The sequence below is a fragment of the Sinocyclocheilus rhinocerous genome, unplaced genomic scaffold, assembly GCF_001515625.1.
Source record: "Sinocyclocheilus rhinocerous isolate Xijiao unplaced genomic scaffold, SAMN03320098_v1.1 scaffold64, whole genome shotgun sequence".
Classification (NCBI taxonomy): Eukaryota; Metazoa; Chordata; class Actinopteri; order Cypriniformes; family Cyprinidae; genus Sinocyclocheilus; species Sinocyclocheilus rhinocerous.
Genome location: NW_015659929.1, coordinates 102,373 through 122,271, shown reverse-complemented (window position 1 = coordinate 122,271; position 19,899 = coordinate 102,373). Strand labels below are relative to the sequence as shown.

General features: G+C 36.3%; 1 protein-coding gene across 3 annotated transcripts in view; it reads right to left on the bottom strand.

The window, feature by feature from the left end:
• Positions 1-19,899, bottom strand: part of LOC107724469 (mannosyl-oligosaccharide 1,2-alpha-mannosidase IB-like) — a 118,728-nt gene that overhangs the window by 76,744 nt on the left and 22,085 nt on the right. For all 3 annotated transcript variants that reach the window (XM_016533427.1, XM_016533428.1, XM_016533429.1), the window contains one exon: positions 10,318-10,576. In XM_016533427.1, coding sequence (XP_016388913.1) covers positions 10,318-10,576 — 259 coding nt within the window. The remainder of the gene's footprint in view (positions 1-10,317; positions 10,577-19,899) is intronic.

Genomic DNA, 19,899 nt, shown 5'->3' with positions numbered 1-19,899 from the left:
ATTTATTTTGTATTTACTTGCATTATCTTTGCGTAATATTAAAATTGGTTTGATGATCTGAATCTTTTAAGTGTGACAAATATGCAAAAAATAAAAAAAACAGGAAGGGGGCAAAAACCTTTTCACGGCCCTGTATATATATGAATAAATGGGAACTCCTACGCATCTGAGTCTCAGCTACAGTTCGGTGTTTATGTGCTGTTCTAGGTAGATTCATAAATCTAAATTGGGATCTAATAAGATTTTATAAAGACTAAGTTTGTAATAATCCTTAATAATCACACTTCCGATAACCATTTTATCATTTACGGCCTGTATTAGAGTAAATAATTGCTTTCCTGTATAAAGATGCACCTCTGTTATGCTGCATAAAAATGAGAGTCTGCGGTTTCCATTACACTGCTTCTTAGCTTACCTTACCTTGTGAAACAGATCTGAGATTCATACTACAATATCATATCGCGATACATATTGATATTGAATTATTGTCCAGCCCTAGTTCTATCACATAAACTCCTTTAACACACACACTTCACATGCAAAAGCAAACAACAAACCCTGACAGACACCATTAACAATGTACACAGCTAACTTCTCTGCCTTCTTATCTTTCTCCTCTGAGCTTTGGAAACATAGCAGCTTATCAACATAAGAAAGATGAATTCAGCACTTTCGTTTAATCACATGAAGCAAGAGAGGTGTGTTACTGTAGCAAAGGAGAGAGAGAGGCATTATGGAAGCATCTTTTCCTGTCAGCTCCTGTTCCTTCAACAGGCTCTGTAGAGCTAGCACTGCGCTAATTCAACAGAAGCTCAGTAAATCATACAAAACACATACAATAGATCTGTGGTTACTTTGGGTAAACAAATGATGAAAAACGACAATCAGCAGGTAAGACAGGTTTGTGTACATGTGAATGTGGTTACATTGCAAACTCTGTGTGTACGTAATGTGTGAGGTAAAGTTAGTGTGTTGACATGTATGAACGAGACGTAGTGCTTCGATGGTTGTATGTGTGAGGTAAATCAAATGAATGTTGTACTGTTTTGTGGATAGCCTATGTATGAAGTAAAGATAGTGTGTTAACACTGAGGTAAATCGAGGATGTTCACATTGAGCATTTAAGAAAGGTGAATATGTTAGCACTTAGTATATATGAAGTAAATCTGGCGTATTAGCATTTTAAGAGTAGTAAATCTAGTGTTAGGCTAATAGTTTCGTGTGACACTATGTCCTAACCATAAGCAATTTTTATGCCCACACCAGATGCAACATGGCTACAAGACGCAACAAAATCAATCACAATATACAGTCAATCAGAAGAGCGTGTGGGTAGGTTCTCTCTGTAAGCGCTGTTTCTCGCTAACAAAACAGATAAGTACATAATCAAATTCATAAAAATAAATCATTTTAACATTATTCAAAACATATACTATTCAGTGACTTGATACAATCTTTGTCATCTAATACATTTGTTTATTTACACAGGCTTCACAGTTTGAAGTTATTTTCAACATCTGAGGGAAATTATCCATTGTTTTTTTAATTATGACTAAAGTCATGCAGAAATTACATTCAAACTCAAACTAGACAATTTTAATATTGTACAAAACGCATACCTAAGATGATCACTGAGCCATCAACTGCTGTTTTTGTTGGTCAAGACAAAAACTCATGGAAATGATACCCTTTATCCCATGTTGCAGTGTCATGAATTGTTAGGACATGGCCACATGTAAAATCTAGTCAACATTAAATATGTTAAACTAGAGTATTAGCATTATGTGTGGTAAATCGTGTTAGCATTTTGTGCGAGGTAATTAGTTAACGTTAGGGATGGGCATTTTTGGCAATTTCTCATTTCGATGATCAATAGGTTTCAAAAACGGGGGGGGGTATCTGAATAATAAAAATATCTGAAGACTGTTATGAAAATTAATGTTAAAAATAAAAATATGACATGAAAACCTGTCTATTAAAACATGAACACATGATTAGAACACTGTTAGGTCATGATTATGATGTAGCAATGATATTAAAAAAGAAGCATCTAAAAAGGAATAGCTGCCTGAGGTGAAGCTGATTGACTCTGTCAATGAACTGAAGCCCGTTCTATGATATTAATCAGATAACTTAAGATACATAACATAGACGGAACATTACGACTTGTATCTGCACAAAAGGATGCAAATGCCATTATGCCAGTGAGCTTCAAGTTACGCACTATAGCAAGAGAGAGACAGAGAGAGAGCTGCCACCTTAATGCGCTTTCATGACATCACGCTGAAACACGGCCAAGGAAAGCAGACAGAATTTACTACAGATTTCACATCCTATAAAATTTTCATTATAATGCTATGTTTATGGCAGATTTGTGCTATATTTTCATTAGGGGTGGAACGGTTCAACTTACTCACGGTTCGGTTTGTATCACGGTTTTAGAGTCACGGTTTCGGTATGGTTCGGTATGTGCTATGTTTAGGCAAAAACTATACTGTCAAATAAAAATAAAGAAAATAAGAATAATCTATCTAACTACAAGCAACAGCACAAATAAATACAATAGAGTAAAGATACAAATAAAATAAACAGTGATTTTCAGTTTTTTTTTGGGTAGATAATATTAAGAAAGTGCTGTCACTTTAAGAAACTGTAAGTACGTTCAGCCGCCTATGTCTGCTATAGGATACTTACCAAGAGACAGGCATTTTGACAATTTTTGTGTGAATTTGTCCATTTAAACATAATACTTCAGAGAAAGCTTAATATTTGATCGCGTTCTGAGGTGGGGGTTTGCACGCTTCGAATGAGCGCACGCTGGCAAACTGGCAAAGCTTAAATGAGTTTAGCTTAAACACAGATATCAACGTGTGCTGTTCAGGTCTCACCTGTGCGCGTGCGCTATCAGCACCTGGGTGATGACGGAATAAATGCTCATATTCCAGCATACGGCACTCGCATTGAACAAGAGTGAATGGTTTGTCCACGGTTTATTTATTTTTTTATTTTTTTTCAATCGCTGTTGTTGTAATGTACTGGAAAGCCAGAATGCGCATCCATCAACGGAAACATATATTAGCCGAACCGTTTGTTTTACCTGTTATTTATAGCAAACCATATTACAGATGCGTTGTCAGATTTAAATTGAACCGTGGTCCTAGCACTTGCGAACCGTGTGTGGAGAACCGTACGGTTCGATTTTTTTCCGCAAACCATTCCTCCCCTAATTTTCACATTATCAGTGATTCCTGAAATCACCTGTGCGTTTTCGAAGCCATACAATGTACAAAAACTATTTTCATTGAAGTATGCCTACTATTGAACAAATATGACAAAAAAAGCACTGTTGCATTATTATAACAGTATTTAAAAAAAAGAAACATCTTAAAGCAATATGACCATCTCAAATAACTCGGTCAATATCTGGCATTGCATTTGAGCATGAAACTAAACTCTGGTAATATGCAGCGCATTCAGCTGCATGTTAATAAATGTTAATATCCCAACACATTCTATATTAGATCAAAGTCCCTTTAAGGCAAGTCATGTCACTCGGCGACCATCTTTGAAATGCCTCTCGGGCATGCAAGTGCAGCTCCTATCACTTTGAATGGGGAAACATCAAATTCTTCAAAACTGTTCGCCAAGCTTACAATTAAATTTCATATTTGAAATCACCAATGAAATCTGACAACTGTCTCATAAATGTTGTTTCTTTTGCTCAAATGACGTTTAAAAAAGCGTATTTTTCAAGCTAGACCAGCCATTGCGCATGCTCAGTCCCAAGCACACGTCTCTAAACACTGACTGTTACTATAGCACTGACTTCTAACCACAGCTGCAGTGATGCGATGACTTTACAGATTATCGATTGGCTCTTTTATTCAGAAGGCGGGGCTTACTTAGATAGAGCAGCCATATTAAGCGTTGCATTTTCCCCATTCAAAACTATACGAGTGACACGTCTTGGGTATTCTAGTCTTTGATTAGATTAATCAGGTGTGTATTTAGATAACCCAGACATCACTACGTGACTTCAAGCCATGCTTCTCTCTTCTTGGACCGCATGCTGTGGCCAGCTAAACAATCAGAGCTCAAGGTGCCGCCCAAAATGCTGCTATTACCAAGCAGAATAATTTTTTTCCCCCACGATCATCGTTTTCATGATCGATCATCGCTGTCACGGCCGAGCACTCGAGTACTCGATCGCTGTTGCACATCCCTAGTTAACATGAGAGCTGTGAACTAGTGCATGAGTGGGAGAGTATAAAAGTAAATATATATGAGAAAAATTCATGAATGTGATGAGTAAGGTAAAGTTTGAGTACTGTCCTAGACTCACACAAACACAAACACGGACCGAGCTGCGATTAAACTGTAACAGCTCTTAGTCATCAAACACAAACACAGCTGATAGCATTTAAAACAAGCAATGAGAACTGCGTAGAAAAAATGGACAGCAGGACACTTTGCTCCAGTTTTAATCATAATTCACTGACAGAAACAAGAGAAGTACCATCAGCAGCCAGTCTGTCACTCACTCTCAGAAAGCAGAGAAACTGACCAGTGATGCAAATTAAAAGCTACGCCAAAGGTGGGTTTAGGAAACTGGAGTAATGTGTATCGAGGTACCAGAGTGCATTTAAATGAAGGCAGGTCACACACATCCAAAGTGTAAAAAGAGGGTTAAGGCCCCAAAGCGAGCAGCAGATGGCCCCGCTGTGAGTAGTCCGCTGAGAGATGTTGGGATGCTGGATTTCATCCTGCAGGGTATTCATACAAATGTATGCATCTATGTGAGTGTTTGTAAGGAAGAGAAAAAAAAAGAGAAGGTGGTGGATATCTTTTGATGAATAGCAGATGTCTCCTCTATAACCTGCATAGCACATAAAGACTCCACATTCCCAATCTAAAACACATTAACACTAAGATAGAGCAGATGACAGTGCCCTGTATTCCCTCATCCACATCACTCGGCAGACCTCTCATTACAGCTAATTCTGGACTTTTCAAAACTCGTTATTTAAGTCGGCATGAAACGGAAGTAGCGATTGTCTTTTTTTCTCTACTTTGACGTCTATCCGAGTGAAAGGCATCTGAAATGAGAGGGCGGGACTTGATTTCTTCCTTCGGGAATTGATTGGATCATTGGAAGTTGGGGCGTTGCAAAATGGAGGCAGATCTGAATGCCAGTTTGCAGTTAGTTGTGGGGGGATTTCTCTCCACTGGATTCACCGCCGACACCCTAGCATGAAGACATTTTTTATTTATTGAGGAAGACAACGACGAGGACGATCAACGGCACAAAGCATGCCTAACAGCGCACGCGCGCGCAAGAGAGAGAGAGAGACTGCCTGAATGACTGAGCGCGTCCTCCATCAAGGTTAAGTCATATTCATAAAAAAAATAGTTTGCGATGTCCTAAGAGTAATGTTGTGGTAATATCCTAATATCCTTTCAATTTTAAGGGTAGTGCTTGTGTCAGCACTGGTCAATGTATTGATTTCTATAAAGTGAAGCATCAGCTTCAGTTTTTCCCCGTTGTTTATCCCAGCGTTTACCCCTCACGTCACTAGCTCCACCCTTGCTCCATAGCTCGTGACCGGAAGAGAAGATGAGTCGTTTTGAGGGGGAGGGGAGGTTAACGTTTTTGATTAAAGATTATGAGGGCACATGAATTTAAAAAAAAATAATGAAGTGCACGGATAAATTATTTTTAATAAACACTACAGTATTCCATTAAAAAATAAGAATTTTCAATTTTGATTTCATAGTGACTTTAACCCTGGGTAAATGGTCTTGTTCCTTGTTCCACGTACCACAATGTTCACACAATACCCTGGGTTCGTAACTAATCAAAAGGTAGTCATGTTTTTAGACTAGGCTACATTTGTAAACCCTGGGTTATTTACTTTTACTACTACTAGCCACGTTTACTTATGTATCGCTTTATACACTACAAATGGTTTCTAAGAAGCTTTACAAAAAGTAAAAAAGAAAATCAATTTTGCTAATTTAATCAAACTAGACAAACTGGTTGGTGATTGCTTACAAGTGGCTACAGAGTGAGTGGCTATTTAATAGTAGTGGTCGACCGATATATCGCCATGGCCGATATACCGGCCGATATTTGCCATTTTTCAAATATCGGCAGATACGTTTTTCTGTTCGGCCGATGCGTTCGAGACTTTTATTTTGACGGCGATGAGAACGGCAGCGCCTGCGCACACAGTGTTCACATACTCCTTGTTCACTGTCGTCGTTAACGGTTTGGTCTAATAAAAGGAATTAAAATGTATACAAAAAGTATTATAATGATTGCTTTTATATTATTAGTAATAGAAAGGCAAACATTATAATACTTTCTCGTTTTCCGTCAGCATTCAGCAAATACGCATTTATATAATTTAAACAAATCTTTGAATGACTAATGAACATTTAATTTCAAAAATCTTGCAAACTTAGTCGGATCCAGCTGTGAGATCTTGTGAAGTGTGCATTTGTATCCTGCATGATCGCGTGTTCTCTGCATGACTTTCAGTCCGTGCGAATTGAATGCTGACAGTCAATCGCGCTTCTCAATGAAGCAGAACTCTCCTAACTTTAAACTCATGATTTCAAATTATGCTGCGTTTCATGCTTTTGCCCAATGTCATATTCATGTAATTTTCAGTGTGCTGTATGTAAAATGAGTGTTACCTTGGCTTTATTTGAAAAAATATGATTCCCAAATCCCAATGCACACAAACTTCCCAGATTACTGAGTGCCCTGTTGGTTACAGTGTTTACTTCCTTTTTAATTATATTTTTATTCAATATTTATTTCTTTGTGAAAAATACTTTGTCATTTAATGTATAAGTATGTTTAATTTACACATTTATTTTTTGTATCCATTTTCAAATTACTGAAAATTTCTTAAATATGAATTAAAATTATATCGGCCATCGGCCACCCTGCTTTCCAAGATATTGGCATCGGCTGTCAAAAAAACAATATCGGTCGACCACTACAATAGTCCACTTTTACAGCTTCAATGTGTTTATAATCATGCTCTTGTAAATTATTATAACAGTCTTTAACTGAAAGAGTTCTGCAATTGTGGTTTCGTTTGTTTATAACCTATGTTTAGACTTTTACTTGCTGCCGACTGTATTTAGACTTCAAAATTCATAAATGTTGTGTTCATTTGTGAAGATTATGACGAACAAAGTGTGTAAGGATTATACCTTTTTTTTGGTCGCAGAGCTTATTTTCTGCAATAATCCAAAAGCCAATAGAAAATCGTATTGGGTTCTTGTCAAGAGAACCAGGGTGATGCTAACCAGAGTTTAGCTGAAAAGCTCTACTGCAACAATCATCTCAGTTTTACACTCAAAGACACCAATTACTCTTGGAACACAAGCATTACTACCAACACACACTTATGTGGGGACAAAATGATCATTCTCCTAAGTACTAAAACAAAAGAAAAAATGTATTTCCAGGTTTAGGAGCTCATCTGAGACAAGCAGCAATTTGAAAGTGAAAATAATGGCATTTACTGCAAGCAGTGCTGACTCATCATCTGCAGCCCACAGGCTGTTGAGCTTTATGTAAGAGGTCTTAAAGTGTCACCGCCAACTGAAACACATTAAACTTGATCAATATAAAAAGTCAACTAGATTTGAATATCATCTGTGTTAGTAACAAGAACGGTGCAAGAAATCCCAAAACCTGAGTATGAGAACTGGAACAGTTAGCAAACAACTCTAATAGACATTTTCCAACACATCTCACACAGTAAGACAAATTTTGTGGTAGCCTACATCTGGAAGAGTGAAAATCAAACGCTGCATTACATCAGTAGAAATTCGTAAGAGCGTTTTAAAACAGTCTGTTCCAGTCAAGCGCAAATCAGCCAGTGGCTATAACTCTCAGAATTATTCTTATCCAAGATTGCAACCCATTTTCAAAAGATGATAATTATACCTGTGAAGAGCCTGGTTTGATTCAAAATGCTACAGATTAAATGGGCCAAAACTGTTCAATTTAAAAAGGAATGTGAAGTAATTAAGTGAGAGAGAAGAAAAACAATGACAGAGAGAGAATACATCTGCAGGCGTTGCAAACATTAGAAGATATAGAGTGCTTGCAAGTTCAAAGCATGTAAACTAAACACACACTAGTGTTGTCACTGTACCAAAATTTCAGTATTCGGTACCAATACCAGTGAAAATCCACGGTTCTCGGTACCAATTTCGGTACCAAAGCAAAACACAAGAAACATGCTAATTGAACAACATTATTTTTTGATTAAAAACATTAAACAAAAATAAAATGTACAAAACCAAAGCCATTCTTTAAACTTATTTAAAATTGTGTTTCAATGTCCACAAGTAATAAAAAGTATGAAAAAAAGTAAACAAGTTTCACCCAAAAGTTTGTCATATTTCTGCTGCCGCTGAAAAACAACTGTTTTCTGTTTTAGAGTTTGCTGGGGTGTTTCATGAACTTCCTCAGCCTGCAGTTGTAAAAGGAAAATATAATATACTTAAGTAAAGCAATGGGCTGAGTCTGACCAAATGCAACATTAGATCATTGACACCAGCTAAAATATAACTTTTCAGTAAATAACAAACCTCAGCTTTTATAATAAATTTAGATAAGATTACATTTATTAATTGCATATCCAATAGATGGAAACTGTAGTATTAAAAACACTTTACAGTAAGATTCCATTTGTTAGATAACATGACCTAACGATAAACAATAGTTAATTTCAAAATTTACTAATACATATAGGTGCATCTCAATAAATTAGAATGTCGTGGAAAAGTTCATTTATTTCAGTAATTCAACTCAAATTGTGAAACTCGTGTATTAAATAAATTCAGTGCACACAGACTGAAGTAGTTTAAGTCTTTGGTTCTTTTAATTGTGATGATTTTGGCTCACATTTAACAAAAACCCACCAACTCACTATCTCAACAAATTAGAATACTCCATAAGACCAATAAAAAAACATTTTTTACTGTACATGTACTCAATACTTAGTAGGGGCTCCTTTTGCTTTAATTTATTATCTAACATCAACTTACAGTGAGTGAACAATATATTTTTACAACATTAATTAAAAATTATATAATGCACAATGAACAAACATGAATGATCAAGTGTTTGTATTAAATAAAATTCACAAACATTAATTAATGTTGTAAAAATATATTGTTCACTCACTGTAAGTTGATGTTAGATAATAACATGAAGTCATTGTAAAGTCTACACAGGAGATCAAATTTGACTGTACTTTTAGTTTTATTTAATCCAAATTGTGTTCGTATTTCATTTTAAAGGGCTTTTAAAACCTGCTAGAGTTATCCAGCCAAGAATAACAACTAACCAACTAAAAAAAATAAATAAATAAGCCCAGGGCTGTTTTTCTGATGGACTGATATGACAAACACTGTTAACCATACATTCTCTTACACGCATGTTTTGGATACACAGTTATTTAAAAGCCTCTGGTGTGTAAAAATAGTAAATACAATTATGTCCTCCTGTTTTTTACACTAATAAAAGTTATAGGACCATTAAATAGTTAACAAAGAAACTTAATTCTAATGCTCAATATATTAGCATTAGCCTTGCTTATGCTAACAATGAACTACGCTAACGGCGATGTTTATTTCAATCCGACATTCAAATTAAAATATGGAATAATATTCATAACAGAAGCTCTAAATATTAAAAATTCAATTAAACTTACCTGCTTGAACTCTTTCATTTGATCCGGGTGTCGGTCTTTAAGGTGTTTTGTTAGTTTGATGTGTTTCCTCCTGTTAAGGTCGCCATGTCTCAGTGCTTTTATGAAGAGGATAGCTTTCAGATAGCGCATCAAGAACCGGGTTGACTGGGTACTCGGTACCACCGGTACTTAAGAAAATCTGGTACTGTAACGTTTTCATTTATTTTAGTACCGACTTAGTACCGAAATGCCGGGTCTTTTGACAACACCAAAACACACACACACACACACACACAGGTTTGTTTTTGTGAATTGTGGGGACATTCCATAGGCTTAATGGTTTTTATACTGTACAAACTGTATTTTCTATCACCCTACACCAACCCTACACCTAAACCTACCCTTACAGGAAACTTTCTGCATTTTTAGATTTTCAAAAACACTAATTCTGAATGATTTATAAGCCTTTTGAAATATGGGGACACTCAAAATGTCCTTATAAATCACCTTCTCGTTGTAATACCTATGTCATAATACAAATTTGTGTCCTCATGAATCACAAAAACTCAGCGCACACACACACACACCTCACCTCTCTGATTTTGTCCCTTTTTTCCTTGGTGTCAGGGTCCCCTGGGTCACCATCGTTGACCCCTACTAGTTTGGGCATAGGTACTGGAGGCAGTGGTTTGGGTCCATCTTTCTTCTTCAGATCCTCGACTACCTTGGTCTTCTCTGTCTGGATCTCTGCCTTCAGCTCCTCTTTGGATTTACGGAGCTTTTCCTTGGCTTCCTGCAGTGCCCGCTCATGATCTGCCCGGATCTTGTCACGAAGGCTCTCCTCTTCCTCCCTGCAGACATGGAAGGTCATGGAGTGAAATACATCAGTAAAGAATAACTTTAATTGCGATTTAAAAAAAAAAAAAAAAGTGTAGGCACCAGTCTATATTTTATTTATACATTTATTTATTTATACATTAACATGTTTTATAAAATGTTCAAATTATATAAATTGTTCATATAAATATAAATGTATAGTTTATACTGCCAGTTTTTTTACAGATCTACTTGTGGAAAAGTTCAGTGCCAGTAAGATCAAATTTTTTTTAAAGAAATGAATACATTTATTCAGCAAGACCTTGCATTTAAAAAAAAGTGACATTTATGCTACAAAAGAAATCTCTTTTGAATAAATTGCCCCAAATTATCATATAAAAATTATAAACATTTATAAAGAATCATATGACACTGAAGACTGAAAAGACCGAAAAATCAGATGTCAAAGAAAAAAAAAATAGTTTTTAAAATATTAAAATAAACTTATTTTAAATTTTATTTTGATTTTAAAAATGTATTTATTTATACAAATATCCACAGAAGCAAGAACTGAACTCCAGCCACAGAGGACAGTAGACCAACAACAAACAAACCACATCAATCTCTCCAACAAACCAACATAGGTTTATAACCAAACAATCAGCTCATATAAATATCTTAGGGTTCTGTTGTAAATCTTCCAGTCAGTGGAAAAATGGCAGATATTTGACTGCAGGGACAATAAACAAAGACTTTTACACTGCTCGCAGCTTCTATAATGAGGCAGACAATCTACTCAAGGCATTTCTTCTACAATTGAAAAACAGAGCATCTCAACATCAGCTTATGTAATGCCGCTGAGCCTGCGATTCTGCAACGCTGCTGAATCTAAAGCACCAAAGCAAAATAAATTATATTTATACATTATAAGCTTGCAGTCTGAATCGAATGTGAGGAGTTAAAAAGAGCCAGATACTGTGAAATAAAAGAAAGACAATAAACAGACATATACATCTTTCAATTGCATTGACTTTGCTGGCATAAAACGTAAAACAAACATACAAGTGACTGAGTTGATTCTCATAATGAATCAGTCTGAGAGACTCCAGAATCATCGGTTTAGAGCATTCTAATGAACCTTCCACTGAATCAGTAGTTTTTGAATAAACATCTGACTGAATGAGTGAACCGCAAATCATTACTTCCATTCATGTTCAACTTGTAATGAACCGAAAGTGTTTACCATACGTACTTAGACTGTGTGACTTAAATTACCATAATTACTGGCTGCTTTTTTCATAACAGCGTGTAGGTTATTCAGAAATCATTTACAGGTTGCTTTGTAATAAATGGGACTAAAACAGTATTAAAAGAAACAATGTGTTTCAACAATATTATTTTGTTCCGTATGTATGTAGTTAAAAGCAATTATGGGGGCGGAGTGTGGGAGAACACACAAGAGACTCATCATATAATACAAGCCACAAAGTAACATAATCTGATACCACACACACATAAAGAAGAATAAGGGTGGAGACAGAAGATTTTTTAGGTCTTGTGAATCAATGAAGCACACCAGACTAAAGAGCGAGCAGGGGGGATTGTAAGGAAAAGAGGTCAGGTGGATACAGTGACACAGACAGTGATATGCTGGGGCGAAGCGGGTTATCGCAGACTGGTTCGCTCATTGTTAAATACAGCCTGGAAACGTTCCCCAGGTGACAGTGAGACTGGGTGGGGAAGACCGACAAAACATCTGCTAAACTATACTGGCTTAGAAAGATAGTTCACCCAAAAATGAAAATTAGCCCATCATTTACTCACCCTCAAGCCATCCTAGGCGTATATGACTTCTTTCAGATTTGGGATGTTCATTTTAACCGTTTAACCGGTTAACCGACCGTAAGAATTTTGACAGATTAATACAATCAGTTAAACGGTTTAATAGTAAAAGTAATTTAATTATTTATTTTTTCAGTAATTTATCAAAATATTTAACACGCACGCAAGCTAGATAATTCCGCACACAGCTGCAATTCCAGGTTTTCAAACAGAGATGGCGACAAAGAGGCAAACCTTACGGACTGCAGCTTTAAGTAAAAATATGTTTCTCGTATAGGCCTATTTATTCGTTATATATATATATAGCCTAGCTTTATTATGTTTATCTCCGCTCTCAGAAGCGCTGCAGGTGCGTGTCTGTGCTTCCGCGTTCGTCACTTCTGAGCGGCGCATGCGCAACGCCGACGTCCTACGTCATCCGCCCGGAGCTGCTTCCGTGTACAACAGTTAGCACAAGCTAGATTAAATTATTACGTTTTGCACTGCAACACCCGCTGACTGCCATTAAACAGCTTGGAAGATCAAAGACAATTTTTAATATAACTCCGACTGGATTCGTCTGAAAGAAGAAAGTCATATACACAGAGGATGCCTTGAGGGAGAGTAATTCAAGGGCTAATTTTAATTTTTGGGTGAACTAACCCTTTAACATTCATTTGAATGCTTTCCCTAATACATAGGGCTGGATGATATGGCCAACATTTATATCACGATATATTTATTAATTTATACGATATAATTCCGATATCGATATGAACACTATTAAAAAAAGCCTCGTAAAAACTGCCATGCATGCCTACAACAGATGTCTGTCTAACAAACTTATGAAAAATGTCGATGACACCTCATATAAAACCATATAATATTTTAGAAAAAAAACAGCACAAATAAATTAATGTTCACCTTTTATTTGTATTTGGCCTTCATACAAACAAGAAATGTAAAATCAGTCAAATAATCGTCTCAAATTCATCAGGCTGATTATTCTTATAGATTGAAACAAATGTGCTTTAGCCAGTGTAAAGAGTATGAAAAGTGCTCCGAGTTGCTGCAGGAAAAAAAAAAAAAAAGACCAACAACAAAAACATGTTGCTGGAGATGGGCTTATTATTGAAAATTCAAACTGATTGTCTGCCAGCATGAGGCGCTTTGAGAGCGGTAGAACTAGCGGTTTCTCCAATAATGGCTGTAATCAAATCAGCTCCGCTCATGAACGCTTCTTTATCAGATAAAATGAAAATGCCATCGAAACTTTTCTGAAGACAGTCCTTTCCCTTCAGAGATACATTCATATAAAACACCCGCGCCACGTTTTGATTTTGAAACGTGCAGTGCTCATGTTTATTCAATGAAGTCAAACGCCACAAATAAATCAATGTATGGGAAACACTAATCATGTATATCGAAATATTAGAAATGTGTTTAAAAATCATATCACCGTTACTGAAAAAAATTATATTGCGATACATATTGATATTGAATTATTGTCCAGCCCTACTAGTACATAGTTTACTAATGACAATATTTAGCCACTATTTTGCATCATGGTGCTTCATTAGCTTAAAAGATATATGTGACGGACACTAGCGTCATTGTACTGAAGGATAAGAGCTGTAATTACAGTAAAGCATTACTGAGTGCTGATATGCGCAATTTTGATGCGCGGGTTAAATGACTAGTCTGCAAACGGGGACGTGCGTGAACTGGAAAAATGTGGGCACTAATGGCTCCTTGCGAGGGACATGAGAGCAAAGGGCTTTGCTAATGACAGTAAACACCAATAACACTCTGCATTGCATTAGAGTAGAGACATCTAATGTCTATGGTAATGCTCCACTATAATGGATTCAACTACAAATCTCAGCCTGCAACCACTCGCCCCCTCTCACATTATTCTTTTGGATTTTTTTTTTTTTTGGCTGCATAATCTCTCTCTCTTTGAAAGGCTTTCTCAAAGCTGCAGTAGAGTCTAGGTGATTTCATGGAAGGCTCATAATGTCAAACATGCAATTAGTAGCATGTCAACATTTGTCTGAATCAATTACCCCAACTGAGACAAAATCAGTCTAGGGCAAATCAAAGTGTGGCTGCATTAACATCAATTACGTATGGTACTACTTTTTATGAAATATTCCTTTATTTCCAGGCATTATGTGAACCCACCTCAGGGCTCGACGCTTACTTTTCTTTTTAGGAGCACCTACTAATCAATAATCCAAAATGTTATCAAAAAGTAGCCTTCCCATTACGAGGTAATATTTGACTCCTCTAACTTTATTAAAAGTATGTCATCTTTTGTCAAATTCTTAAAAAAATTATTTTATAAGCTTTTAAAAAATGGTCAGTCGCACTGGTGCTCCTAAAAAAATTTTCATAGTCGCACGCAGTAGTTTTCAGTCGCAAATGCGACTGAAATGGTCGCACTGTCGAGCCCTGCACCTACAGTACAACGTTCACATGCTCTAGCTGGAATATACTTTGGAACGTAAAGTTGTTATTATATGAGATCCATGTAAAAATGCTCAGTGTATGTATATATATATATATATATATATATATATATATTTCAGTCTTGTTTGATGAATATCGTAAGCATGCATTTACAGTAATTACTATTTGCTCTAAAATGGCTTAAACTAAAAGAACCATTTCAACCATTGCAGTCAAGCATTAATAATCAAGCAAAAACTAAAATACAGTGAAATAATATTTTTATTGCCTGAACGGATGATACATTAAAGGGGCAGTTCACACAAAAATGAATATTCGGTCATTAATTACTCACCCTCATGACCTTCATTCATCTTCAGAATACAAATTAAAATATTTTTAAAGAAATCCGAGAGCTTTCTGACCCTGCATAGACAGCAACGCAAATGACATGTTCAAGGCCCAGAAACGTAGCAAGGACATCGTTAAAATGGCTATTCCATGAGACATCAGTGGTTTAACCATATTTTATGAAGCAACGAGAATACTTTTTGTGTCCAAAGAAAACAAAAATAACGACTTTATTCAACAATTCTCCTCTTCAGTGTCATTATTTACTACACGTTCACAAGAGTACCATGACGCATGAATCCCTGTTGTGTTTGGAAATGATTCAATTACATTTATTTCAACCTGTAAACCTGACTAAATTTATGAACCAAAAAAAAACCCACCACTATGTCTCTGTGCTCACAAACACAGAAGGGGTGGAATGAAACAAACCAATTGGCACAGTCTTAAGATGGCGTTGTTTTTATGGTTGTGTTTATCATTGTTTGTTGAGAAAATGAGAAATTTGCCACACTGACCAATAGAAAGCTGTTTGGCTTGAAAGTGGCTTTTATGCGAGCTGTTTATAACAGACAATTAACCTTTTTTGGCCCGTGAAAGTCAAATTTTTGCACAACACTCTTATGGAAACTTTATACGCAAGTAAAAATTGCATTCATATTAGCAAAATATTCTTTGTTCGTTAATTTAATATCCCCCAAAAAATATTGAATATAATATGGTAAATAACAGACATATCACCCAGCCATATCCGTCGCTTACAGAAACAATAAAAATATACCAGCTGATCTTATTACTATAATAGATACAATGAGACAATAGTGTTGTATAATGGATGTTAGATGGCATTGCCATGCCAACAGAACACTGGTAAATTCCGCAGAACTTGCCACTGTGAAGAAGAGATAAACCCTGATCTTATTACACCCACCACAAGCAGGTGTTAAAGATGCTCAGCTTCCATCAGTTTTGTGTGCTCAACGCCATCTACCATCAACCTAACCACACATCCACCTTCAAACTAGGGTTGGACAATAATTCAATATCAATATGTATCGCGATATAATTTTTTTCAATAACGGTGATATGATTTTTAAACACATTTCCGATATTTCGATATACATTACCAGTGTTTCCCATACATTGATTTATTTGTGCCGTTTGACTTCGTTGAATAAACATGAGCACTGCACGTTTCAAAATCATAACACGGCGCGGGTGTTTTATATGAATGTATCTCTGAAGGGAAAGGACTGTCTTCAGAAAAGTTTCGATGGCATTTTCATTTGATCTGATAAAGAAGCGTTCATGAGCGGAGCTGCTTTGATTACAGCCATTACTGGAGAAACCGCTAGTTCTATCACTCTAAAAGCGCCTCCTGCTGCCAGAGAATGAGTTTTCATTTTAAATAAACCCGTCTCCAGCAACATTTCCAGTTTTTGTTGTTGTTCAATTTTTTTGTTTTCTGCAGCGACTCGGAGCACTTTTCATACCCTTTTTTCTGGCTGAAGCACATTTGTTTCAATCTATAAGAATAATCAGCCTACACTACCAGTCAAAAGTTTTTGAACAGTAAGATTTTAAAGTTTTTTTTTTTTTTTTTAAGAATTCTCTTCTGCTCACCAAGGCTGCATTTATTTGATCCAAAGTACAGCAAAAACAGTAAAATGTTGAAATATTTTTACTATTTAAAATTGCTTTCTATTTGAATAGATTTTAAAATGTAATTTATTCCTGTGATCATACATAGGTAAATTTTCAGCATCATTACTCCAGTCTTCAGTGTCACACGTATTTTTTTTAGGATTCTTTGATGAATAGAAGGATCCAAAGATCAGCATTTATCTGAAGTAAAAAGCTTTTGTAACATTATACACTATTCCATTCAGTATAATTTTTATTATTTTTTTGGGAAAGAAATTATAGAAATTAATACTTTTATTTAGCAAGGATGCTTAAAATTGATCAAAAGTGATGATAAAGGCATTTATAATGTTACAAAAGATTTCTATTTCAGATAAATAGTGTTCATATCGATACCGGAATTATATCGTATCGACTGAAATTAAGAAATATATTGTGATATCAATGTTGGCCATATCGTCCAGCCCTACTTCAAACCTTAGCTGCTTCACTAGTGAGGGCTTATCGTGGAAGTACACCAAACACTGTCTACAGCAGAATGGGTCCAGAAGCACTTTTGGAGCCATAATCCCCCGTGTGGGGCACTCCGGGTGTAAAGCAGGTTCTCATTCTGGTACAGCAGATTAATTCTGTACGCCTCAGGAGACCCAATCTATCTCAGACAGACCCAATCCTCAGCCCTGTCATTAGGCTTTGATCAGGATTCATTTTCTGCCTTGCTCACATACAGAAACAGATTATGAGATAAAGACAGAGGGAAATACAGAGAGAATGAAAACACACCGATAGAAATCTGTATCATCAAGGAGAGCTTGAAGTATTCAGCACTGTTATTAAGGAATAAGAAGAACACACTGCTTAACTCGCCCACAGCTGACTGTATGTGCTTTCCATTAGTATTTAGTGTAGTACAGATCCACAGTGCCAGCAAATGTTTATGTGAACGTACTTACACACAATCCCCTTGAGAACTGAGCTCATTTTCAACAAAATACCACCTACACCTGCGGAGCCACGTGGCTACTGGCCCATTTCACAAAAATGAGAAAATAAGGTCAGCAACTCATATTTCCAATATATAGTTCAGGAAGGGCCTTCTTCCTCAGCCTCCCCACCATCCCTCGCTTTATCGGCCCGTCTTGCCTTTCAAGAGTTCAAAGACACAGCGCTGTGTGGCGGTTTCTTACTGTATCACTCTCAGCCTGAAGCTGCTCTGGGGAATAACAGTCTCCTGGTATCAAATGATGCATACAGGTCTGACTACAGCCTTTAAGTGGACAGCACTTGAGCGAAGCCTTTTTATTCCTTCCTACATTTTTCATGTCTCTTTTTAAAAACAAATCTCCTTTCTGACTTTCTATGTCTTCCCTTCCAGTCTTATTTGATGTAAAGCTGCCTCATGAGGACGGACAGCTGTGTGAAGTGGACTCTGTCATTTTTAATCACTTTAGTGGAAAAACCAAACCAGAAGCAATGTCAACCATGATTATGAACATTGCTATCTTGACTCATTTTATAAGACATTAGACTCAACCCTCTACGGACACCTTGGCAATTGAATCACCATTGGCTCATGTAGCGCGTCAATTCTGCATGTAGACTCTCTCGCGCTCTCTCTCTCTCTGCGTGTGTGTGTGAGACAAGGTGTGCGCCTTCACACTAGAGTTCACAGTATGTTAAACACAGGTGCGTTGCACATCCATTCAGATGAACTGAGAAATATCACAGATCGCTTGACGGAGAGTGAAACTCTAAAGCGCTCAGTCAGTGTGTTCGGCGAGTGAAAATATATCTGTGCTAAACTTATACTTAGCGTCCAACTCACACACTGGTGAGTAAAATCTGAGAATTTATTAGCCAGTGGCTAATATTAGACATCATTTAGTCGCCCAGAGTGAAGATTAGTCGCATATGCGAGTGATTTACTCGCAATGTAGAGGGTTGTTAGAGTTTAGACATTTTTACACATAATAGGATTAAAAGCTAACAAACTTTTTTTTTTTTTTTTTTACTTTAGAGATCATAACTGGATGACACTTGAATTAAACGTGCAACATAGTGAAGTCATGTAACAACGTAGCATTCTAGTGTTTGAGATGTAGACAGTATAGATTTAATTGTCCTGCCAACATTTTACTTTTAACAATATATTGGTCTATTGTTTTAATATTTAAAGAGATAGGTCATTTTATTTAACTTTACAGTTTTGTCACCAACATTATTTTGTGTTCCACAGATGAAAGAAAGTCAAACAGGTTTGGAACAAGATGATAGTGAATAAATGACAATTTTCTTTTCTTTTCTTTTTTTCTCGATTACAGTGTTTCCCCTGACATTATATTAGGGGGGCGTAATTTAGAAGTAATTTAAAGTTACCTTTCCTATAGAACAGGTCTATACCTTGTTCTTTTAACAAACGAAATAGCCGTATGTTATTTATCTTATTTACACGACGGCATGTAATTTCGGTCTCTACGTTATGGTCGCGCTCTCTGTATCACGCACAGCGGAGTTCCTCTCCGATGCGTGCGCACACACACACACAAGTGAGCACACTTCCACTCCCACTAGTATTTGTAAATATTAACTATTTCCCCGCCAGCATTTTTTTTTAAAAGTTGCCAGCCACCGCCAGCGATTTTGATGATTTTCACTAAAATTTGATGGCCTCCAGAATATTTTGCTGTATGAATATTTGAATATGCAATACACCAAAATAAAGATCAGAGCCTCTACTTTTAAACAAAAAAATCAGTTTTATTCTAGCTTAAAGCATTCTTTTTTTATCAACACTTGAATATAGGGTAGGTTTCATAAAAATTCATAATTTTGAGCAAAAAGGTGAGAAAATCAAATTTTTATCAAAAACTACATCTGGGTAATATTCAGTACGATTATCAAAGCATAAATCCAGTAAATCGCTTCTATCAACACCTCCAAAGCTTGCACAGACATATACAACATTTTACTCTGTAACATTATGCAGCTTTCATTTATATGCTGCCATTGCTGTTGATCGCATTATTTTTCATATGCATCTGTTTACATAAGAGATCGCTCGTTTCTCCATCCTGTTCACGTGTGTTTTTGT